Source organism: Rosa rugosa, chromosome 3 (assembly GCF_958449725.1).
Source record: "Rosa rugosa chromosome 3, drRosRugo1.1, whole genome shotgun sequence".
Taxonomy (NCBI): Eukaryota; Viridiplantae; Streptophyta; class Magnoliopsida; order Rosales; family Rosaceae; genus Rosa; species Rosa rugosa.
Window position 1 is genome coordinate 39,992,534 of NC_084822.1, and position 25,372 is coordinate 40,017,905.

A 25,372-nucleotide genomic window follows, 5' to 3' on the forward strand; every position below is an offset into this window, starting at 1 on the left:
AAGACTTTGTCCTGTTATTGCAGGCACTGTTCAAAATGAAAAGACAGAATGGGTGAAACGCTTCCCAATTTCTATCATCGTCCTAAACTTGAAACCACCTCAGCTTGAAAAGCCTTGTCTCTGCTCCATCTCCCCAACTTTCAACGTCCTTCCATTTTATAAACTCAGTTCAACCCTCACTCTGTTTTTTATCCACGTACAAGTCAATAGGTGGCCCTAGGTGATGACTATTCTATCACTTTTAAACATGGTGGAACACTGATGTGTATTACAAAAGGTCTTTCCTAGTGATTCCAATAAGGCACTTCTAGGGCCCAACGCTACAGGGAAAGCAATATTCTGTGGGGTGAGTTATGCTTCAAGATAGGGGAGCAGGGTTTATGAATGCAACAGGAACAATATCCAAATGCCCTTTCATGCTCAATAATCAAGTTGGAACCTTATCCTCAAAGTCATACAGAAGTCAATTTAAAACCCCTAACATATGTGATTTCTTGAAATGTGGGAGTATATGCATGATTGTTTCTCATGCGAATATTTAATACAATACACAAAAGCTATGCAGATTCATATATATTACAGAAATACTAAGTATGCTTCTGATTTAATATGTCTTTTGCTGACGCATCCTGCTAATGAAGTATCCTATGCTTTTATGTCAGTTGAGCAAGGGTTCCATTTAGATGTGGTTTTTGTTTTTTTTATTTCCATGCCTATGTGTTTGTCTTAATTTGTTTTTCTTTATATTCAGAACCTGCTCACAATCTATATATACATAAGATATAGAGCCTTAAGCTAACTGAAATGTAAAGCTAGATCATCATAAGAAATATGAGCACATGACATTCTTTTTAGCTGTTTAAGCTGAACGCACAAATTCAATGAAAAGGAGATCAATTGTGAATATTTACCTGTTTAATATTTTCAGCTATTGCATCATTATTCTCCTTTTGATTAGTAAATATGAAACACTGCAAAAAAAAACAGAATCCAAGCCAAGAAACTCAGTGACAAAAGACAATGCCAACTAAACAATGCTATTTGTTAAAATCTAAACTTGGCTAAGCAGAACAAACGAATTTGAAAATTAAGTGATTATACAAAAACAGATTCACACTATCACTGCATCATTTAAAGCCACAAAGTTGTCAATTTTCTATAACTGTTCGATAAAAAGAAACATATGGTTTTCAAGTGGACTCTGTTAGATAACCACAGAAGAAGGAACAATGCAGGGAAGTAACTACATTGATAACGCAGGGAAGTAACTACATTGATAACACAAATAAAATTGAAAGTAAAAAAATGGTCTCTACATTTTCATGTATCGACTGCACAATGTGGCTATTACCTTTCAATAATGTAAATATCTACTTATCAAAGAAGGGAGAGAAAACTGAAAAGAAGTAAGATGTGGGATGTGGGATGCCAGATAGATAAGATTCAAGTGGCGGAGATATTAGAAAATCATTTGCAATTTTTGCCACTCTTTTCCTACATACCATTGAAACTGTATAAGAAATCTACTTGGCAAGTATAATGGACTCCATTATGCAATCTGCTAATCATAAGAGTAATAATACCACAGAAGTATCAATTGTTTGGCCTTATAAACATAAACACACTAAGGCTTAATCCTTACTACTTACACTTTGCTGCTTATCCATGTCATATTGAAACCAAACAATACTGAAAATAAGAACATGATGAATACTGAATGTTTTCAAGTACAAATACAATAATTATTCCCATTGCTTCATAAGAGGTTGACCCATTATCTCTCCCTTAATCCTCTCATTCATAATCTCAATCTAACTATTGCTGGTAAATATATTGTGAATATGGATGTTGAACTTCGTTACTTATAAAGTAAAAGTTTCCAAGACAACTAAACTTAAGAGAACTATCAACAACAAAGACTACAACCACACAATCAAAAAGGAAAAAAACCCACTTGAAGAACGCGCCTCACGCGCGGAAACCAAAACAGAAAACAGAGATCGAGCTTCTCCCGGCCGAACGCCGGCGGGCCCCCTGCCGCTGCGTTCCGGTCCGGGAGGGGATGAGGATGGAGACTAGCGGCGAGGCTCTTTGGCGGGGATCTGGCTCGGGGAAGGAGGTCGACTGCTTTGTCTTGGATCGGGGCGGTTCTTCCAGATCGGATTCTTCTCTCCGTCGTGCGTGGGTGGGTGCTGGCAGGGATTCCTGGAAGCGTGGTCCACGGTTGGTGGAGACTGGGTCGATCTGGGTTTGGGTGGATCTGAGGTCGATGACGTGGGTTTGCAGGCATGGTTCCGTGTTGTTTCTGGGGCAGTCGGAGTGGCTCTGGGACACGGCTGGGGCGTTGCAGCGACGTTGGGTTAGAAGGTGGGTGGAGACTGGTTCGATCTGGGATTGGGTGGATCTGAGTTCGATCTGGGTTAGGGTTAGGACGTGGGTCTGCAGGCGTGGTTCCGTGTTGTTTCTGGGGCAGTTGGAGTGGCTCTGGGACACGGATGGGGCGTTGCAGGACACAATTTGCCGGCTGCTTCTGGCGTGCAGTCACCGGAGGCATCCTTGGGGGCGGTGGTGGTTGGGCCGGGTCGATCTGTTTGGGCCTCGCGGTTTGCTTGGGTTGTTGTGTGTAGTTTTTTCTGTTCAGTTTGTTTGCTTCAGTTGTTTACTTTCCTGCAGGTTTTGGGTCTTTCTGACCTCAAATAAGTCCCTTCTCTTTCGAGTAAGGGTAGTTTGGAGTGGCCTCTGTGCCGGTATGTGCATCTCTTATGCCTGGTCTGCTCTAGGTTGGTGGCGAGTTACTTGCTTTGTCAAATGGTCGTTGCCTCCTAGTGGTAGGTGGAAACCTAGTGTCGCTGGATGTTTTTTCCAGCGGCAACATGATGGGAAATCTGTTTTTATGGAAATTATGCTAAGCTGTAATCGCGTTACAGATCAGGTTATTTTTCTGTCGTGTCACCGTTATGTCAAAGCAATTCGAGATGCCAGTAGTGCGCTCGTTGCTAGTTGGTGCTTTTTCGGATACATGTTTGTAGTTGAGGCTCCTGGTATTATCTCAGGAAGTTTTCTTGATGTACTTTGTTATTTGGGGTTTAGGTCTCATGTCCCCCCCATGTATTCCATGGTTTCATTAATGAAGGCTTAAGGGCGGCCGCACCGGCCCTTATTTCAAAAAAAAAAAAAGACTACAACCACACAAAGAATCAGAAGAACCTCAATTTCAAGAGACTAAACAACAGCTGCACTGTAATTTCCTCAGCAGATAAAAAATAGGTGCAACAGAAACACAACTAAAAGCAAAAGCACTCACCCGTAGTTATCTTAAAACCCCGGTTCCACTATCAAAAGCAGTCACTGCAAAACAAAATCCAATGTTTCTTGCAGTGACTCATTCACAGACATCTAGCTACCTTTAAAGCAAGAAATATTATATAGCTTTTCAATGACCTTCCTATGTATGATGCTATCATCCACAACCAGAATATGGAACTAAAAAAGCATGGGAACTAAAACATCAATTAACAAATGATTCAACCATTCTGCAATTTCAAATAGGCATTCTGCAATTTAAGGTTTGTGCAATGTGCACCATATGCATCAACCGTCTAATTTATTCTCAGCTCAAACATGCAACATATGCATATAAGACAAACCCCTTATGCAAATAACCAAACTCAAAAGGATTTGAACAAAAGATATGAAGAACTAAAAAAGCTAAAGAAGAGAATGAAGAGCCAATCGATGCATGCAGAGCGAACAACAAAACCGGAGAGCAGCAACGGCAACGGGAAGAGAATGAACAGCAAAAGCAGAAACAAAATTAAAAATAAAAATAAAAAATCGATTAGACCTGAATCCACCAAAATCAAAACAAAAAAAAATACCATTCCAATACAAAATAGAACACAAACAACTCACCGAAATCAGCAAATAGGAAGCCCCAGAAGCAAAAAAGAAGAGATTCTAGACAAAAGACAAATCGAACTCATTATCATCAGACACTCTAATACCAAAAACCATGAATACAGACAAAAACCAGCGCTTCACACGCCTTGAACACAGACATTAAGCTCATACAATCAAACTCATCATTCAGATGATCGCAAAAACCATGCAAACACAGCAAACCCAGAAATTCCAGGGGAAAAAAAATACCAATACCTACAAACAGATCGGGTTTTGATTCCGAAAAAAAAGAAAATAGCAAAACTCTTGCGCAATCAAAACAAAAACCTGAGAGCTTCTCGTCCCCCTCTTCCGCTTCTCTGTGTTCTCTCCCTTCTTCCCCTGTTCTATTCGCTCTCTTTTTTCTTTCTCTCTCTGTCGAGCGAACACCAAAACCCAAAAGAATGAAGATGTGTCCTTCTCCAAAGCAAACACGGAGAGCAAGCAATACCAACACTGCCTCATGCACAGCCAACACCTGTAGGGGCAATCAAGCAAAAGACCAGAAAAATGTAGGGCATAATCGTCAATTGACTGTTCATTTCGTTTGTCTTTTAGCGGTTTGCGTCCCGCGCTTTGCTGCAGGGTTTGGAGCTAATTGTCCCGTGCGATGGTGCGCAGGGGCGTAGCTAGGATTCGACAATGGGGTGGGCTAAATTTATTGTGGCAATTTTTTGGGCGAAGCCCAAATTTTTTTTTTTTTTGACCTGCATAATATCAATGAATCTCATCAATCGATTCAACCCATTCCCAATTATCAATGAATCTCAGGCGGACTGAAACTCTGAAAAGGGGGGTGGCTCGGTGGCTGGAGCCTGGAACTCTGGAAGGTGGAATCAAAATTGATCTGAAGTTCTGAACGGGGAGATGAGGAGAGTGAGAGTAGGAGGTGGCTCAGTGGACTGAAACTCTGAGATTGGAGGTGGCTCCCGGCTCCGTGGCTCGCAGCGATTGGAGGTGGCTCCGTGGCTGGAGCCTAGAAGCTGGAACTCTGGAAGAGTGGAAGGCGGAACCGATCTGAAGTTCTGAACGGGGAGACGGGGTTGGTGTTTGAGACAGCAGCAACCCAACAACTCTTCGAAGCATTAGTATTTTTTTTAATTTTTTTATTTAGGCTATACCCATACTTGACGCATTTTGGGCGAAATTCTCCCTTGGGCTATAGCCCAAGTAGCCCTGTGAGTGGCTACGCCCCTGATGGTGCGGGTTTTTTTTTTTAGGATGATAATTTTGAGGAAAGATATACTTCAAGATTGAACTAAAATCAATATCACTACATAATGGAACAGTTGCTTGGAACTGAAACTGAGAGGATAACTTGTATACATAAAAATATGATGCACATCATATTACAATTGAGCAAGTAGAGAGAGATTTCATGGATTTCATGGATTGCAGCTTTAAGAAATCAATGTGATTTCATTTTTGTTTTGCTAAACCTAAATCATGCGTAGCTTATAGTTAAATTAGCTGTTAAATCATGCGTAGCTGTTGTGATTTCATCACTGTATCAAGTTTAGCAAATCAAAGAGGACCGGAACATTTCTTTAGAAACAAGTACATCCAGAGGATGATTTGACTTCGTTCAGTTCATATTCACATGGATGGTTTACCTAGTTACTCAGTCATGCTTGTAGCCCAACCACAAACCCCACTCTTCCACAAGATTAAACTGGTGATCCTACCCCTTCTGTTTGGATAATGGCTAGTAGGGCTTTTAAGAATGAAAACCGTTGCAATCTCTTAAAACTAAACAAATACTAAAATGTTTTTATTTATTTATTTTAATATTATTTTAATAATAGAAATACAAATGCAAGAAAAGCTCAGTGAATCAGAAACCACATTTTCTTATTAATGATGAGAAGGTGCTGACCGTCAATAAGGAAAATAACATTAAACAATTAGAACATACCATAAATAATTGCTCCAATAAAACTATCTCCAGCACCCGTTGTATCTACGAGCTCAGAGGGTGGTATTTTTTCAGCTGTTCCTACAAGCAGCCTTCCACACACTGTCCCTATTCAGTTGGCTCTCAATTTTGTAACAGGCTGAGAGGATATAAATGGATAGGCTTAGAGAGCAACAGATCTTAATTATATGTAGATAACATATATAATCATGTCATGACAGTTCTCATATTCTAGACCTGGAACATGCAATGAAGTTCAGTAACTTTTTTTCTGTATCCACAATTCACCCAGCTTTGGTATCTAAAGGACAAAGGAGCGTACAGCAGGTTTGTGTGTGTACACTGTATGCTAGTTAGAAGGTATCTGCCAATCTAAATTTCCCTTTACATCTTCCTACAGGCATTTGGTTTAAGTTGGGGTATTGTTGGGCATATAATGCCAGGTTAAGATGTGCCAAGTCTTGGTCACCTCATTAGTCGTTGGGATAAGCTTATCTTGGTTCAACTCTTTCTGTTGAAACAGATAATTAAAATATCATACAGTACGTTATATGGCATGAAAAAAATCTCGAGTTAAACTTCAGTTGTCCTGAGGCTAAGTAAATATTCAGCTTCTGTGGATGAGCTCCCAACTTATCTCGTGAACCCTTGACCCCTTGAGGGACCTCAAAATTTTCTAAAAGGATTGACAATTAGACAAGAATCATGCGAGGAACAGGTAAAAAAGCAGTGAAAAGGGCTCTGGAGTTGTATTGAAGGAAACTTATTCACTTCTAATTTGCCTCAAGACTAAATGCTCTCAAATTCTTTTGACCCATAGTGCCTTTTTATATTGTCACACCAGTTGTCCAATTAATTAATGGTTTTGTTTCATCATTTTCTTGGATTTGAAGTCAGAAAGTTGCATCTTCCTGAACTGAATGTGCATCAAAGGCTTTATTTCCTATATTATAATTCATTTCAACTATTGAAGAAATTAATTGATGAACTCATGCTGCCCAACTGTAACTCATTCTTTTGGTGGACTGCAGAATGACCAGAATTACTTTCAAGCCATCCAAGCCGGTTTGATTTAATTTCACCAAAAGCAAAAGGAGTTTACTTTTAATGTCATTAGAGAGTGGCTTACAGATGAAATATAGGTTGGTCTGGTTATGCTATCATCCTTTCTCTGCTTCAACGCTTCAAATAAGCTGTCCACCTCCATTCCTTCCATCTGAGGAGCCTCTGCCAGACACAGATTGTCAATGACGTCAAAACAAGACACAGATTGCCAATGAAAACCTGTAATTTTCAAATCCAAGATAAAAACAGACCGTATGTACAAAATTCAAAGCCACATTCTCTGACCCTATGTTTCTTATTCTTTTTCCAGTAAAACATAGGCAATCACATAAATACCTTCGATCTGCACTTCTCTCAAGCATTATGCATCCATCTTCACCCAAGGTCACAATCGCAAATTTGAGCTTTGGCAATTTCAAAAGCATTGAAACAAGAGCACTTGGAAAAGTTTCTGCTTCTGTCCATGCCTGAAACCCACAACAAGATCAAGTTAATTGTAAAATCATAGTAATCACATAGCATATGTCTTGAGTGAAATATATGCAATAATGCTTAGATTAACTAATAAAAGCAGATGGTAAAGGAAGAGCAATGCTCTAGAAAAATATGAATATCCAAAATTTGGTGGTAGTTTTATCAGCAGAAATGTTTGGAAAGACAACCAAATAGTATATCATGGAAAAACAATTGACTTGCCTGTGGAAATTTTGCTGAGCATAATCAAAAATCCTTTTGTATCTCAAATCAAAAGAGAATAGAATAAATCATACTTTCGTACAATATCTTAATTGAATTATATGTAATGATCAATAAATTCAGTTTAATTCTATGTCTACATGTATAGTCTACATGTATAAAAACACTAGTAATCCATTTTAGAAATAATAGATATTTAGACTGGAGTTGACGAATAACCCGTACCAATATTAGTGTATACATGTAGACATAGAATTAAACTAAATTTATTGATCATTACATATAATTCAATTAAGATATTATACGAAAGTATGATTTATTCTATTCTCTTTTGATTTGAGATATAGAAGGATTTCTGATTGGGTGAGTTCAAATCAAAGAAAGTTTTTTGGTCTATCTTATTTATTTTTATTCATTTTTTATTTCTAGATATTTACCTTATGTACTATACCTTTTTTCTTTTTTCGTTAACCCCTAGTCAAGAACAGAACATAATAGGGCATCCTCCGATTGTTTTATAGAGACAATAAGGGACGGTAAGGATTATTAGATCAAAACAAAATGGGAAAGAAATAGGGTATGGGTTGGGTGGCCGGTGATCTACCTTTCTTCTATTTTTTTAGACTTTTTACTTAACTTAATGAAGGGCAACAAAAGAAAGAATAGATTTTTAGTATTTCTATACATAATTTTTAGTATTTCTACATTTTAGTAGCATTTCTTTGATACTTCCAAGGGGGTCTCCGCATATTTTGCTTGTGCTTAATCTTTTCTGATTATACTAGAAATCTTATAAGACCCCTTATAAGTTAGAGTTGGATTTATTGGATTGTTTCATCAACGACGTTAGGTCAGAATTTTTGACTCTGCGCCAGTGATTCCGCCGAGTATTGGAAACAAGCTATAGCGCTTACTCCTGGTAATTATATTGAAGCACAGAAATGGTTGAAGATTACAAGGCGGTTTGCATAAGAACACTGTTATATTTCTTTAGTTATGTCCGAGTAATATATCTGGAAATGCCCGTTGATTCCTTATTAACACGATTTCGAACACAACTGGTACATTCCAAAATCACTGTTACTCGGACATCTTTACCCTTGGCCATGAGCCTCTTTGGTTTTTGATTCATTCAACTCTTTGATTTTCCTATCCGAAACGAGCAAGAAGAAAGGAACAAAAAAAAACAGGTAACTCGAAATCGAATTATGAAAGAAAGGTTTTGTTGCAATAAATCAATATAGTAATAATAACAATATATTAATAGTAAGTAATATAATGATTTCTAACTGTATTACTCGATTTAGAATTTTTTTGAAAGAAAAAGTCAGCCCTTTATTGCAATAGAAAATCAATCAAACCATACAAAGTTCCGCTGCAACTGCAGGTCTGCAGCTGAAAGAAAACTCGATTTAGAATTTTAAATTGCCGTACAACATTTAATTTTTATTTAAGTATCTTGTATGATATTGTTGCCCCAACCATCACATTTTACTCTATTTTTTATTAATTTTATTTAAATTTGAGCCAGCATACTCGAGAGTCGAGACAAGTTTAGAAGATCATCCAACCCTTCTCTTATCCTTTCGGCATCAATCAATATAGGTATGTTCCGGCGAGTAGCCTGTAAGACTTCAACTATGCTATTTATTCTCTTTACTCGGTAACAATTTTCTCAAAAAATAGCTAAAGATAAGAACAGGAAGTTAGATTGTAGAAACACGAAGATAATAGTTACCTCCAGTGCAACAAGTAAAGCAGTTTCATGTAGACGTCCATCAAAATAAGCAAGTCTTGCTCCATCCAATGCAGACGATAAACTTGAAGGCGAAAGGTCCTCCAGTATCATAGGAGATATCCTGGAGCATGAATACACGTACGAGTATTCCTGAAAATGTCAAACAGGGGATGCGAAACTGAGAATCTGAAAAAGCCTTATTGATGCGAAACAAATCAATATTATGTGAATACGCAATCTTACCGGTACAATGGATAACATATCATATATTTAAGGCCGGATCCAAACCACTATTCTAGCTATAGTATAGAAATCAGACTTTAAAGGTGATTTTTTACAGTGGCTATATATTTCAATAGCAACTAGTATTCACATGTTTTAGGAATAAATTTCTGTTGATTTCCAACATCTGAATAAATATTTCACCTAATATGCAGCAAAGATATATAAATGAAATTTGAATAAACAAATAAACAGATGAGGCTATCACAGAGCTCTAAATCAAGAAACAAGAATTAAGATGGTTTTCCATGATATATTTTATAAAGAAAAATAATCAGCTAGCTTTCAAAACTAAAAACAAAGACAAGGAAGTATTGTCTGTGACAAGAAAATTGAGAACAATTGATTTTTGGAAGAAGATTTAACTTCACCATTTCTATGTATACCAGGTTCAATTAATCACTTCTGAGTTCTGAGGGAGCAAATAACCTCATGGTGTCCCCAGAATTGAACAAAAAGCATTCTCACCTCCAAATAGAGATACGCCCCTCGAGGAACTCTTAGCCTTTGGACTATTCCTCTTTCGGTTATGGCTCAAGGGCTTTGTTTCTACAGCAGTAAGTCCATCTGATGAGCAATTCTTAGGTTCAATCCTCTCTACCCTTGCATTAATATCCTTCACCTGCACTCCAAATTGAATAGAACCCAATGAGCAACTAGCATCATATAACTTCCGGAAGAGATAATCAATCATTAACAATATTTGAAGTACTAGGAAAACATAACGACAAAATAAATATGGGAAACTGAACAGCAATTAGATGTCAAATTTTCTCAGTTGGATATTCGATACTCACCATGGACATGGGAAGACGGTGCCGCTGAATTTCATCACTGAACTGAGTCCCTGCCTGCGTATACATCTCCTGGGAATTGGAATAAGTATAAAAGTCAGATTACATCAACAAATCCAATCCCAACCTGATAAAAGTTTAAAAATATACTCTACATAGCATGGCTTCAAAGCATCTCAGGAGGACCAAGTAACCAGGTGGTAGCATAAGAAGAAAAGTTATAATATAGTGCATCAAACTGGAAGTATAAGACCAGAACCACTTGTTGGCGTGAGTCATACTTACCTTATTTATGTAGATATTCTGTAATATTATGTGATCTGTAATATTCTGTAATATATGTAGTATTATTAGATTTACTACTTGTCTTAGGAGCAGTACTTGTCTTATTAGGCACAATTGTAATTTGTAAATAATTCATTCTTGTAAGGTGAATGAAATATCAAAAAGTAATTCAGCCAAAATTGTCTCTTGTTTCTTGTTATATTTTGACTTGGTATCAGAGCAGAGATCTTATCCTGGACTCTGACTCATTGTCCTTTGATCCTTGACTCTTGTTCTTTGTGCTTGGATTTGGTCGTTGTCCTTTGATCCTTTCATCACCGTTGCCTTCTTATATTTCCAAGTACTTTGTTGTTTTTCCTTCCGCTGCATATTCACCATGGTGAAAGCTCCTTCTTCCCCCGTGTTCTCCTCAAGTCTGACTTGTAACTACTGCAAGAATCCAGGCCACATCAAAGCAAACTGTTACAGGTTGGTTGGTTTTCCAGCAGGCTACTTTGATAGGCCACGACCTCAGGACAACAAACCTAAGGGAAAGGCTGCTGGTCGTCTTGTTCAAGACCAAGATTACTATGCGGTGACAAAATCAGATCACACCAACTTTGCTGGTAAGGATACCGCATCCGTAAGTTGCGGTGGTAATGGTAAGATTGGAGTTGCTTTAAAAATTTCTGGCTTTACTGGTGGCAATACTTGGATAATTGATTCTGGAGCATCTGACCATATGACCTATGATCGTAGTTTCTTTCTTTTTCTCAATCCACCCTCTATTTCCTCTGTTGTCAATGCCAATGGTGATTCTTTTCCTGTTTTAGGAATAGGGTCTGTTCGTCTCACCCCTTCTTTGACACTACATGATGTTCTTTATGTCCCTGATCTCTCTCATCATCTTATATCTGTGCCTCAGCTTAATACTCAATCTCGGTGTTTTGTAACATTTTTTTCTTTGTATGTGATTTTTCAGGACCTCCTCACCAGGGAAATAATCGGCAGGGGTTATCTGAGGGGTCGACTATTCCATCTGGATTGCATGTTTGCCGGAATGAAGCCGGAGAAGGCAGTCCAAGCAGCTTTGATTTCGACTGGGGTTACTAATCAAGTTGAAGAATTATGGCTATGGCATCGGAGATTGGGACATCCTTCCTTTAGTGTCATGAAGAAATCTATGCCATCCTTGTTTCTGGGCATTGATGAGTCTAAGTTGCATTGTGAGTCATGTGTCTTAGCTAAAAGTCATCGTACTAGTTATCCTTTGAGTACTACTAGGAGTTCTTTTCCTTTTGAGCTTATTCATTCTGATGTCTGGGGACCTTCCCGTGAGTCAACCTTGTCTGGAAAACATTGGTTTGTTTTGTTTATTGATGATTATACCCGTCTTACTTGGGTCGCTTTGTTGAAACACAAATATGAAGTCTTCTCTGCTTTCCAAGAATTTTTTGCTCTTGTTCAAAATCAATTTGGAGCCAATATTAAAGTCTTTCGTTCTGATAATGGGGGGGGGGGGGGGGGGGAGTTTGTCAATTCTCAGTTTCACCAATTCTTTCATTCTCATGGGATTATTCATCAAACTACTTGCCCTCAAACCCCTGAACAAAATGGGGTGTCAGAAAGAAAGAATCGTCATGTTCTTGACATAGCTCGGTCTCTTCTATTTAGTGCTCATATGCCTAAGTATCTTTGGGGAGATGCAATTCTTACTGCTTGTCATCTCATCAATAGGCTACCTTCCTCTGTTCTCAATGGTCAAACCCCCTATGCTGCCCTTTCAAATCATGTGTCTGTCCCTTCGTTTTCTAATCTCCCTGCTCGTGTCTTTAGGTGTGTTGTGTTCGTCCATGTTCCTAAGAATCAACGATCCAAACTCGATGCCAGGGTATTAAAGTGTGTATTTGTGGGCTATGGTGTTCATCAGAAGGGCTACAAGTGTTTTCATCCTCCTACACAGAAAGTTTTTGTTACCATGGATGTCACCTTTTATGAGGATGCATGTTATTTTTCTCCCATCAATCCTTCACTTCAGGGGGAGAAACACACTTTTTTGGAAGAGAAATCTTGTGGGATTAAAATTCAGCCAATTGAAGCCAATGACACTCCTGCAGAAACAGAAAAGGCAATTACTGAATCGTCTACCCTTCATCATGCAACTGCCGAACAGAGCGTTGCAAGTTCCGAACCAAAAAATACAATTGTCGAATCGTCTACCCTTCAAGAAGAAGCTCCTAATCACTCAGTCTCTCCCTCTCCATCAGTGGTCTCCCATATTCAATCTTCATCTGAGAATGCCAGCGAACACGATGTCCAAAATTTAGCAATTCAAGAAGGCCAAGCTCCTCCACCCCTCTTAGATACAGATAACCCTTGTCAACCAATCCCTGAGGAGCGTCCCAATCTTGAGGTTAGTGGTGTTTCTTCTAACTCTGATAATTGTGATAGTGTGTATGTTTTGCCTTCTAGGTCCACCCGTGGTAAACCACCTCGTCAATATGAGCCAAGTTTAGATGTTAAGTCTAAGTATGCCATAGCTAACTTTGTAACCACCCACCGGTTATCCAAATTCCATGCTTCTTTTGTGAATCAAATATCCTCTGTATGTGTTCCCAGTAAAGTGCAGGATGCTCTCAAGGATCCCAAATGGTCTCAAGCGATGAATGAAGAGATGGAGGCATTGGAGAAGAATAATACTTGGGAGTTGGTGCCACCTCCACAAGGAAAGAGAGTTGTTGGATGTAGATGGGTGTTTACTATCAAACACAATGCAGATGGTTCAGTGAACAGGTATAAGGCAAGACTTGTTGCAAAGGGATATACTCAAACATATGGCGTGGATTATGAGGAGACCTTTGCTCCAGTAGCAAAGATTAATACTGTTCGAGTGTTGATGTCTCTAGCAGCTAATTTAGATTGGCCTTTGCAACAGTTTGATGTAAAGAATGCCTTTCTTCATGGAGAGCTATCTGAAGAAGTCTATATGGATCTACCACCAGGATATGAGGCAAGCACAAGAGGTAGATTTGTGTGCAAGTTAAATAAGTCCTTGTATGGACTCAAACAATCACCACGAGCTTGGTTTGGAAGATTCTCTCAAGCTATGTGTCGGTTTGGGTACAAGCAGAGCAACTCTGACCATACATTGTTTCTGAAACGCAGTGAAGGTAAATTAACTGCCTTGATTATTTATGTTGATGATATGATAATTACTGGTGATAATTCAGAGGAGGTTGAAAGATTAAAAGATCTGCTTGCATCAGAGTTTGAGATGAAAGATCTTGGTTCTCTTAAATATTTTTTGGGGATTGAGGTCGCCAGGGGGAGTTCAGGAATTTTCTTGTGCCAGAGAAAATATGTGCTTGATTTGTTGACAGAGACAGGAATGCTAGGGTGTAGACCTGCTGATACTCCTATTGAGCAGAATCATAAACTGGCTGAGTACCATAATCAAACTCTTACAGAGAAAGCTCGCTATCAAAGATTAGTTGGCAGATTAATTTATCTCTCACATACTCGGCCAGACATTGCATATGCAGTTAGTGTTGTGAGTCAATTCATGCATAATCCAAGTGAAACTCATATGGAAGCTGTGATCCGTATTCTGAGGTATTTAAAGTCTGCGCCTGGAAAAGGCTTGATGTTTTCAAAGCATAATCATCTGGATGTTAGTGGTTATACAGATGCAGATTGGGCAGGTTGTGTTACAGATAGAAAATCCACTTCTGGTTACTTCACTTTTGTAGGTGGTAATCTTGTTACTTGGAGAAGTAAGAAACAAAAGGTTGTGGCAAGGTCAAGTGCTGAAGCAGAGTATAGAGGTATGGCTCATGGAGTTTGTGAATTACTTAATTTGGTTGAGAAATTTACTTCGTGATTTGGGATTTAAACCCAAACGAGCCATGGATTTGTATTGTGATAATAAGGCAGCGGTGGATATTGCTCACAACCCAGTTCAACATGACAGAACTAAGCATGTTGAGGTTGACAGACATTTCATTAAAGAGAAGCTTGATGCTAAGCTTATCTCTTTTCCGTTTGTCCACTCAGAAGAACAGTTAGCTGATGTTCTCACGAAAGCAGTATCGAGCAAGGCATTTCATGACTCACTTGGCAAGTTGGGAATTCGTGATCTGTATGTGCCAACTTGAGGGGGAGTGTTGGCGTGAGTCATACTTACCTTATTTATGTAGATATTCTGTAATATTATGTGATCTGTAATATTCTGTAATATATGTAGTATTATTAGATTTACTACTTGCCTTAGGAGTAGTACTTGTCCTATTAGGCACAATTGTAATTTGTATATAATTCATTCTTGTAAGGTGAATGAAATTGTAATACCCCGAAAAATCCAAATTAAATTCCATGGATTTTTAGAAATGATTTCACGATAGTAGGAGCGAGTACGAAGCTTGGAGAAGTTGTGGAATTAGTTCGAACGATTTTATTTTCGAAAACGAACGTTTTTAGGGGGTCAACAAAGTTGACTTTTTATACGTTCAAAATTTGGGAAAACTTCCTTCATGAAAGTTGTAGAGCTCGTCGATACGAGTTCGTGGACATGTGGAACGCAATATTCGGAGTTCGTATGAATAAGTTATGAATATTTGAAAATTTGGAAATTTCTATAAATATCAAAAAATGTTGACTTTTTTCATTAAGGGCGAAAACATGTTGAATTTGCGGAACAGTCCCCGCGTTTTCTCTCCGTCTCTCCTCAGAACCCTCGGGTTCCGACCGACCCGACCTGGCCAAACGGCGGCCCTCCGACCTCCTCCGGGCCCGGACCCGGACTCCCCCGTGATCGCCGCTCCACGCCCAACCGTCCCCTCCCATCGCTTTGCCGAGCCGCTGCCCCCAGACCTGGATCGAAGATGCTCAGCCAAGCGGATTCGGACCCGACCGGATTTCCTACTTCCGGCGACCACCCGACAGATTTCTTCGACTTTTTGGGTTGTCCTCCTTCCCCTGATCATCCCCATGTAAGCCTTGCATGACGATTTTGAGTGTAGACCGCTAGATCAAGGTTTGACTTTTTGGACGCCTCTGATTCAATCTAGGATCCGATCGTGCGGCCGAGATTAATCCAACTTCAACGCTTGATCTAGGACGATCTAGGCCGAACCAGGCTTAGCTCCAGGTATGAAAGTTGATCACCCTTTCATTTTGAAGAAGTTTGTAGTTGACGACTTTTGCATCAGAGGTGGTTGACCTTCGTTGACCGCCGCGTTGACCACCGTCTGTCCTCCGCTTGTGGCGGCGGGTCGGACCTTATTTTGAGTTTATATTATCTGGACGATGATCTACGCATCCATACGAGCGTTTTGATATATTACAAGGTTATTTTAGAAAATGTGGATAAATAATGGATTTACGTTTTGACGTTACTATTTAACGTTTTTACGTTTTATCTTCGGTTTACGATCTGCGAAGATCTGACCATCGGTTTTACTTCAAATTATAACATGTTGATCGTATGACTGTCCCGATGACTTTGTGTGGTCATGGGCGAAGATCCGACCGTTGGATCTTCGTATAAATGCAAAACAGTGATTAGGGAGGCGATTCGTGAGAATCCGTCCGTCGGATTTTCGTATAAATTTGTGAAGATGTTAGTAAGGACGATTCAGGAAGATCCGACCGTTGGATCTTCGTGATGATTTTTGGAGGGTGATCCTAAAGGCGATCCGTGAGGATCCGACCGTTGGATCATCATTTAATTTCGATCCGACCGTTGGATTGTCGTTTGAGTATGTTTTTGAGTTGTTGGCTAAGTTAAGGTCATGTTTGACTAGGTGATTGACGGTCTTCCTTGGGTGAGCGGTTTCGGTGTGTATTGTGTTGAATTGAAGACGCAACGGGAATATCGAGGTGAGTAAATCGCACATGGTTCATTCACGAACCGAAATTCGGTGATTTTATTTAATTGAGAAATTGTGGAAATTGTTTTATGAAAATAAATATTTGTTTTAAATTATATGGACTTGATCGACTACGGTCCATAGGTAAGTAAAATGTATTTAACTATAAAAAAATGAATTTCTAGATTTTATTGCATGTGAACTATAGTTGGTATTAGTGGTCACTCTTGTGTGGGTGACTACATATATATATATTTACGTGGAATATATATTGGATGGTGTGAGTTACTGAGTTATATTTTGAGCATTACCCTTTGGAATATGTGATTTATCTTAGATGTTGTGTTGTCTATGATAATGGGTAATTGAGTAAAGTGCGATAGTTGAGTCGTTGAGATGAATTAAATGAGGAGTCGAGTGAATTGAGAAAAGCAGTCATTCGTAAGGTGAACCTTGGCCCAGGTGACACTTTACGATACAGTTAGAGCTCTAGTCTGTCTGCCATCATACTGCTTGGGGGATAAACGAGTTATCATATGCCCTTGGGTATGACATCACATACTGAATGGGATGATTAATATAATTAATCATAAGCCTGTAAGTATGATATACTGAATGGGGTGATTAATATAATTAATCATAAGCCTGTAAGTATAATATACTGCATGGGATGATTTATATAAATAAATCATAAGCCTGTGAGTATATATTGAGTAAGAAGTTGTTTATTTTTGAGTAGTCATGATGAGATGTGAGTTGATTGATGCTTGAAGTGACGTTGTACACTTCAATTCTTATGCAAAACAAAATTAAAATGTGCTTGAGTTGATTGTGTTACTTTAAATCGTGCAATCCTTTCGTTTACTCATACGAGCTTTGCAAAAAGCTTACCGGGTTTGTATTGTTGCAATCCCGGTACACTATTCAAATGGTGTAGCGGGTAATCCTGCAGGTCAGGAGAATCAGGGCGGTGATCGAGCGGGTTAGAGTATTTGTTATAGTTTTACAGCATTTGTAATAGTGAGGTGAGTTAAGCTCATTGAGCCTTAGAATTTGATTTGGTGAGAGTGTGTTGTAATAATTAACTTGAGGATTTGATTTATTGTAATATTGAGAGGTGTGAAGTGTGGTTGTTTTGAGAAAAAAATTCAGGTTGTATTTATGTGAGTTGTATTAATTCATGTTTCGGATTTGGATTTGTTATTCAAAATCCGGGGCGTGACAGAAATATCAAAAAGTAATTCAGCCAAAATTGTCTCTTGTCGTTTCTTGTTATATTTTGACTAACCTCAATGCACAATATAGCTGCGTCCCTTACACCGGGGACTTCTATTTTGTTGTCAATGTGGTACCCACGTCCAGTTTCTGTCACGGCTCCGTTAATTCGGAGGACAAAAATGACTTTTTCTCTCCATTAAATTATGAATGAATGAATTCTTCATGTTCATCCTCTAAACCCAGCAAAAATGCCCAAAAAAAAAAAAATTAATCCCAGCAATTGTTCATGTTCTTCAACCCATTCATGTTCATCTTCTTTAACCCAGCAAACCAATTTGAGCTTTCAAAAGAAGAGAGACTGATGATGGGATTGAGCTTCAATTTGGAAGAAACCCATTCCAGCCATTGATCTCAAATTGAACCAACAATCAAGAGGGTGATTTTGGTACTCTTCTCTGTGTGCAGAACATGGCTGAGGGAGAATAGAGGGGAGAGAGACCAGCATGAGGCCTCTTGAATCAATCTCACTCACCAGATCCGGACAATCCGATCCAAACCAAGGTCGGTGCTCACTCACCCACCTATTCTCCCTAAACCAGCCCCTCCTCGCCCCCGCCGAGCAGGCCTCCGTCTACTGCTTCCTCGACTCCCTCAACCCCCACGTCCCCTGGCGCACCCTCTTCCCGACGACCTCTGCTCCTACGGCCCCCACGGCGTCGTCTGCGACTTCTTCGCCAACGACACTGATCCCAGCATCGTAACTGTCCACGTCTCCGAGGTCAGTTTCGGGTACGTCTCCGACTACACCCCAAACCCGCCCTGCTCCTCCACCGCCACCCTCAGCCGCTCCTCTTCTCCGCCTTCCCTTACCTCTGCAAGCTCTTCTTCTACCGCTGCTTCAACCAAACCACCGTCGTTTCGGTCCCAGATATTCCAGCAAGTTTCGGATCAGGTCTGGAGGAGCTCGTCTTTATAGACAACACCTGAAATCGAGGAGTACGAGGTGTTGTTGAGGGAGGAATCGGCGAGAGAAGTCACTCTTTTCAGAGAGTGGTTGATCGAGGGGAGAGGAAGATCAGAGGTGGAGGGGTGAAAAAAATAAATTAAAAGAATTAAATAGCTTTAAATCCTTTTTATTAAAAATATTTAAAATGTCAGTTATATGGGCAAATTAGTCTTTTTGCCCTCATTTTGCACCCCACGTGCTTCACACGTGGTAAATTTAACAGAACCGTGACGGAAACTTGACGTGGGTACCACATTGACAACAAAATAAAAGTCTAGGTATCACATTGATACGTTTGAAAGTTCAGGTATCATTTTAACAGTCCTCAGAGTCTCCAGACACTGTTGGTGCATTTTTTCCTAAAGTTAATGCTTAGTTTGCTTTAAGCTTATGCTAGTTAGTTTTTAACTCTAGCTAGTTAAATAAGTTGTTGTAAGACATTTAATGCTCCTTGACTTTTGTGTCTATGGCATGGGTTTGTCATATAAGTCATGTTGCTCTGCTAGAGTCAGTAAGATGAGAAGAAATTCTGAACAAAGAAATATCAGAAGAAACAGAGGACTGAGCATCAGAGTGCTACAGCCCCTTTCTCAACAATATCATCTTCTTCTTGTATCTTTGTTATTATACATCACTTCTATATCAAATATATATTGGTGTATGTGTGTGATTGAGTGCAGGAAATAAAAGATAAACTGATCTAAGAAGCTAATCAAGGCAACGTACCTGATTGGAGTTGTGAAGAGCAGTTGCATAACAAGGTAGCAAGCTTGGATCAAAGGAGGTGAGTAATAGCTCAACCCCAACACTTGAGAAGATCCATGCAGCAATCCACGAGGGCAGTGACCTCCAGCAAAGTGAGGCTCTTCCTGGAAGCTTCGAGAAGCTGGTGGAGGCGCTCCACTCCGGCCATGCGCTCAGCAGACAAATAATTGAATAAAATTTACAAGTAATCTAACAAGGTTTATCGATAGAAAAACCAGAAAAACTAACAACCAGTAATGAATCTAAAATAGGATCGAAATCAATCCGAAATCATAATAAAATCAAACCGAAATCGGTCTGAATTCATAATAATATCAGAAAAAAATCACACTGATATAGGTCCAAAATCAGTCCAAATCATAATGAAATCAGACCGAAATCACAATAAAATCAGTCCGAAATCATAATAAAATCAGTCCGAAATCAGACCGAAATCACAATAAAATCAGTTCTCGGATCATCAAAACGAAATCAGTCTGAAATAGTCCAATCATCAAAGTGAAATCAGTCCGAAATTGGACCGAAATCAGTCCGAAATCACTATGTAATCAGTCCAAATCAGTCTGAAATCATCAAATGTCATGAGCAGACAAAAAATAGAAATCAGCCACCAAGGTTTACGATTTAGCCAAATACAAAATTGAGAAATGAAGAAGCTAATGAAACAAAGCAAACATAATTAAGCTATCGGTTAAGAAAGAACACCCGTTTTCTTAGTTGTCAGGATAATCAATCGAGGGAAAATGGAGTACATGCAACGTTCATATACACCCCAAATCAAGCAATCTAATCTTCTCAGCTAGCATGGAAGAACTACAGCCTATTTCCCTTTCAAAGGTTAAACAGTTGAGCAGAAAAAGGGGCATTCAGAAATTCTGTTCTGAACCAACTCTCACCGACAATCCACAAACCATAATAGGTATTTAAGGAAAGAACTGAGAGCAACTAAAGTGAAGCAGTCCTCATAAACACAAGCATGTAGGTGTGCTACCACATCATGAATGAATACAATTGGGACTTCTAAATTCTAACTTAAACAATGAAGAGAACTATAAAGAAATGCCATGACTTTGTATGCACTAACATACCTATGCTCCATAAGCAATCATCAGACTTGATAGACTGAAATAGCTCCCCCTGCAAGTATTTAACATACATTAGAAGAGGCCCGAACAGAAACAACAGTCACAGACTCACAGCAGACTAGAACAATCATTGTTTTAGCATAGGTCATGCGCGCACATTCTCATCCGCCACTATTCTTTATTACGTATAACTAAATCTACTGTTCTGCTTGAAATTTTACCATGTAGTTAACTACTCTATGCGTTCATATTATATCTAGTGGTTTGCGACATGGGATAACTAATAATATGAACAATGAAGCAGCAGACTTGCATCAATTATAAGAGGCTGACCCTTCAGTCCAAACTTCAGACGGTCCTTATTTGCCTCATGAAAATATCCCTTGATTTAGTTACAGCAGGCACCAGAATGATTATATTAACCTCCTGCAGACTCTGGGTCCATGAGTATTTCTCCATATCAAGCCTATTTCCTTTGTTTGGAACTGCACATAAATAATCAGAGTTAAAACCAATGATATATAACTATACTCTGTGTACTAGGGGCAGCGAACACAATTAGCATTTGTATGAGAAACCGAATAAAATGCCTACAAATATTCAGTGCTTCATCATTCCAATACCACAACAAGTACACATCTTTCCGCAAGGATATGGCTCAAATCCGCAAATTTCTTACAAGTCCCCAAATAATCTGAAGAAGAACAAATTCAAAATCTTGAACACAAATCACCGGTTTTAATTAAGCAGTGCTCACATTGAATTTTGAAAACATATCTCTCTACAAACTAAGACAGTTCCTAAAATCCAAACATATGAAACAATCACATTGCAAAACCACGTCACATTTGCTAACAGATTCCAAGTTCTAAACTATCCACAGTATATACAGATATAAATATGTAGTAAAGCCATGCACTTACTTGCTAATTTAATTGAATGAACAGTAGCAGTAGCAGATGTGAGAAAATATGCTCCTTTTTTGCTGTTCTCACCGAAGATCGCTGAGGAAAACCAAAGTCACACACACATAGTTAAGTTTAACATTTATCTGAACTAAAAAATTTGAAAAGTTAGATCATGTTGTGGCCATATATCATTACTCTTTAAATCTTTAAGAGCATCTATCACCGAGTCCACATTTTTCCTGAAAACAAGCGTAAAAGATTATATACGAACAAACAAGAAATCGGAAAAGGTACATGTGTCCAAGAATGAAGCTTACTTGATTCTTGAAGACCACACACCCACATCAAATCTGTCAAAGCAGAACTGTATAAAATCATCGCAAAATGGCCTCTTAAAAACTGTGAAAAGAAGAGAGAAGAGAGAATGAGGCTCCATACCACTTTAAGAGAATAAAGCTCTATTATTTCCCAAACGTTTGATGAGTAAGGTGGAAAATTTTATTACTAATCAGCAATATGGACCTTGCCCAATGAATTTTCAATTTCGTTTCCGGTTTTGGCGGCTGAAATTCTTCAAATCCCACTACCAATTGAACCAGAAAATGATGTATTAATTTGGGTGCCTTCAAGCTCAGGTTCTTTCTCTTTTTCTGATGGATACCATCTAGTCCGACAATCATTTTCGGAAGATGAGTGGGTTTCTAAGGTTTGGCATTCTTTCATTCCACCACGGTTATCTTTATTGGCATGGCGCCTTTCCTATGATAAACTACCTACTGATGTGCAGCTTCAAGAACGGGGTATCCCAATAGTGTCTGTTTGCCAGCTTTGTACTTTTGGCTATATTGAGGATTCTACTCACTTATTTGTCACTTGCTCGTTTGCGCAACATGTTTGGCAATGGCTAGCATGCTGTTTTGGGACTTTCTTACCGACTAGTGGCACTATTGGTGGGTTATTTACCTCCATTATTGGCAAGTCTTTCTCTCCCCAACTAAAAAATATTTGGCTTGCTAGTTGTCTCTATGCTCTTATGGCTATATGGAAAGCTCGCAATAAGCTTAGATTTGAGGACAAGCGCCCTTCCCTCATGCGAATTTTCAGCTCTCTCAAGGCTTGGCTTCGCTTTGCTGCTCCTTACATGCCAGGTTATTCGAATGGTTTGGTTGACACTCAGTTGTTGGTTGGGTTGGGTATTCAGCCTATTCCTAAAAATCGAGTAGCGCCGCGGTTAGTTCTCTGGCACCCTCCAATTTTTCCTTGGATTAAGTTGAATACTGATGGTCTTGCAAAGGGTAATCCAGGACCTGCAGCTTGTGGTGGTGTGTTTCGTGACACCCATGGTCATTACATTGGCGGTTACTGTCAAGGATTGGGACACAAATCTGCCTTCTACGCGGAGCTTATGGGTGTGATCATTGGGATTGAATATGCCTTCCAGTATGGTTGGCGATGCCTCTGGCTTGAATGTGATTCGACTAGTGTAATTGCATGCATCAAATCCTCATCTTTTGTTCCACCTTGGCCGCTTCGAATTGCATGGCTTACTTGCTTAGCGCGTATTAGAGCAATGACCTTTCATTGTTCCCATATTCTTCTGGAAGGAAATACGGTGGCTGATAGAATGACAAACATGGGCTTACTTTCTCTATCCCTGGTATGGCATGTTTCTCCTCCGCCTAATATATCTCCTTATCTTCGTATGGATGATCTGGGATTCCCTTACCTTCGCCATGTTTAACTCTCTTTCTTGCATCGGTTGGTGTTGGGCTTGTTTTCACAGTTGGAAGTTGGGAAAATTTGAGGTTTTGCTTCAATTTTTTCACTTCCTTTTGTCTTTCTTTCTAGCTTTTGGGGTAAGGTTTATGTCCCCCCCTTCTTTAGGTTGTATTTTCTTTTTCTGTTATTAATAAAATAAAAATAGGGGGACGGGCGGTGGGTTCCCAGAGTGTGGCAAACCCCTCTCCTTCGGGATTGAGGGTGGGACTTGTTCCCTACATCGTTTGCCTCCGAGGAACTAATATCGCCTAATCCTTTATTCAAAAAAAAAAAAAAAAAAAAAAAAAAGAGAATAAAGCTCTATAGATATCTAAATATATGATCACCTGCTTTCCATGATATGATTTTGTCTGGTTTAAAACTACTCGGGATAGAACCTTCCACAATATCAGCAAGCAGCCCATTAATATCGAGAATGAGAAGCTTTTTCTGAGAACACTTAAGAAGACATCTTTCAGGTGAAGAGTTTTCCATCTGCAAAAGACTGCCCTCTCTACTGATAGCAATTACTTCAGTATCAGCTTTTGGAGCCAAATGTGACAAGGAAGGAACTTCATCAAACTTGGTATCTTGCCACTCTGTACTAGTATTAAGCGGTTGTGCCACCTTTACCTTTTGTTCAGAGAATTTTGCAAGCTGAGGCTGAAGAGATGGATCTGCTTCTGGCATCATTATTTCCACCAATAGCTCTTTATTCTCATTGGTTTTGCGTTTTCTCTTTGGATTCTTTTCCTTCGTTTCTAGTGAGCAACTAAATTCTTCATTGGGCTTGGGACTCTCTGAGCTTGTTCTGCTCACTCCCTCCGCAAGTGGTTGTGCATCAGTATTAAGTGGATGTGTCACCTCTACCTCTTGTTCAGTGAATATTGGAAGAGGAGGCTGAAGAGATGGATCTGCTTTTGGCGTCATTATTTCCACTAATAGCTCTATATTTTCACAAGAATTGCGCTTTCTCTTTGGATTTTTTTTCTTCATTTCTTGTGAGCAGCTAATATCTACATTGGGCTTGGGACTACTTTCCGAGTTTATTGTTGTACTCATTCCCTCGACAAGTGGTTCTGCATCTGCACTATGTGGTTGTACCACCTCTATTACTTGTTCAGAGAGCATTGTAAGAGAAGGCTGAAGAGATGATTCTGCTTCTGGCATCATTGGTTCCATTAATACCTCTCTCTTTCGCTTTTTCTTCTTTGTTTCTTGTGAGCAGTTAAAATCTGCATTCGGCCTGGGCTTTTCTGAGTTTATTGTTCTGCGCATTCCCTCCACAAGTGGTTCTGCATCAACATTAAGTGGTTGTGACACATCTAATTCTTGTTCAGAGAACATTGCAAGGGAAGGCTAAAAAGATGGATCTGCTTTTGGCATCATTGTTTCCACTGATAGCTCTTTATTCTCATTGGTTTTGTGGCTTCTCTTTTGCTTCTTTTTCTTTGTTTCTTGTGGGCAGCCGAAATCTGCATTAGGTTTGGGACTTTTTTAGTTTGATGTTGTACTCATTGCCTCCACAACTGGCTCCGCAACAAGCTGCTCCAATGATATTTCAATAGAAGGCTGTATATATGGATCTACTGTTGGCATATTACTTTCCATAACAGAAGTACCAACAGAAAGTCGCACACTTCATTATTACAATCATGGGCTTTACGGCTTTTCTTCCCATTCCTTTTCTTGCTTTTCACTGAGAAACTCAAATCCTGAGGCATTTCTACCTCTTGATCTATCACTTGTACAAGATGAGGCTGTATAGAGGGACCTTCACAACTTTTATTATTTGTCTCGGGGGTTTTACACCCTTTCTTCTTCTTATTCTTATTCTTCTTCTTCTTCTTCTTTTGTGAAAGAATCAGCTCCACATAAGATTTGGGACATAATTCTGTTATTGTAGTAATTTTCTCTCTAAGTGGTTGCGGTGCTTGTTGATCTGAGAGTCGTACAAGTTGAGGCTGTAGGGAGGGAATTTCACAACTTGTATCACATTCTTCTTCTTCTTCAGCCCTGTTGGAAATGGAAATGAAAGGGAGGTGGTGGACACTGTTGGTTTGCAGGTGGCA

The 25,372-nt window shown here is 39.3% G+C and overlaps 2 protein-coding genes and 1 long non-coding RNA gene across 11 annotated transcripts; 1 reads left to right on the forward strand and 2 right to left on the reverse strand.

The window, feature by feature from the left end:
- Positions 1-37: 37 nt before the first annotated feature.
- LOC133741235 (uncharacterized) lies at positions 38-25,103 on the reverse strand. 9 transcript variants are annotated; one of them, XR_009861736.1, is made up of 11 exons: positions 23,648-25,103; positions 21,860-21,941; positions 21,738-21,781; positions 21,558-21,638; positions 7,262-7,386; positions 6,984-7,083; positions 5,855-5,993; positions 4,228-4,417; positions 3,305-3,348; positions 912-971; positions 38-439 (listed from the first exon to the last, which is right to left on the reverse strand). XR_009861736.1 is itself a non-coding variant. In XM_062169168.1 (6 exons), the coding sequence occupies exons 1-5, from the start codon at positions 24,645-24,647 to the stop codon at positions 7,295-7,297; spliced, it is 1,299 nt and encodes a 432-aa protein (XP_062025152.1). In that variant the 5' UTR covers positions 24,648-25,103; the 3' UTR covers positions 6,719-7,083; positions 7,262-7,294. The 9 variants fall into 9 exon arrangements, 2 of the variants coding, with proteins under 2 accessions (XP_062025152.1, XP_062025151.1); XR_009861733.1 differs by having other exon boundaries at positions 38-445; XR_009861734.1 differs by lacking the exon at positions 3,305-3,348.
- Positions 10,101-17,884, reverse strand: LOC133737284 (uncharacterized). Its single transcript, XR_009859823.1, has 3 exons — positions 17,849-17,884; positions 10,433-10,501; positions 10,101-10,257 (listed from the first exon to the last, which is right to left on the reverse strand). It is a non-coding gene; the product is annotated as an uncharacterized LOC133737284 (long non-coding RNA).
- LOC133735651 (uncharacterized mitochondrial protein AtMg00810-like) lies at positions 11,091-14,762 on the forward strand. The gene is made up of 3 exons (XM_062163051.1): positions 11,091-11,336; positions 13,650-14,509; positions 14,750-14,762. The coding sequence occupies exons 1-3, from the start codon at positions 11,091-11,093 to the stop codon at positions 14,760-14,762; spliced, it is 1,119 nt and encodes a 372-aa protein (XP_062019035.1).
- Positions 25,104-25,372: the final 269 nt, after the last annotated feature.

Bases quoted from the DNA above. Each gene is read 5' to 3' on its own strand.
- LOC133735651 (XM_062163051.1), top strand. From the start codon at position 11,091: ATGGTGAAAGCTCCTTCTTCCCCCGTGTTCTCCTCAAGTCTGACTTGT. The intron at 11,337-13,649 runs GTAAGTTGCGGT...AAGAATGCCTTT, and splicing joins CTGGTAAGGATACCGCATCC to CTTCATGGAGAGCTATCTGA.
- LOC133741235 (XM_062169167.1), bottom strand. From the start codon at position 24,647: ATGTTCTCTGAACAAGAATTAGATGTGTCACAACCACTTAATGTTGAT. The intron at 21,942-23,647 runs GTGATCATATAT...TTCTTTTCACAG, and splicing joins AATCATATCATGGAAAGCAG to TTTTTAAGAGGCCATTTTGC. The intron at 21,639-21,737 runs GTAATGATATAT...GGTTTTCCTCAG, and splicing joins TGCTCTTAAAGATTTAAAGA to CGATCTTCGGTGAGAACAGC.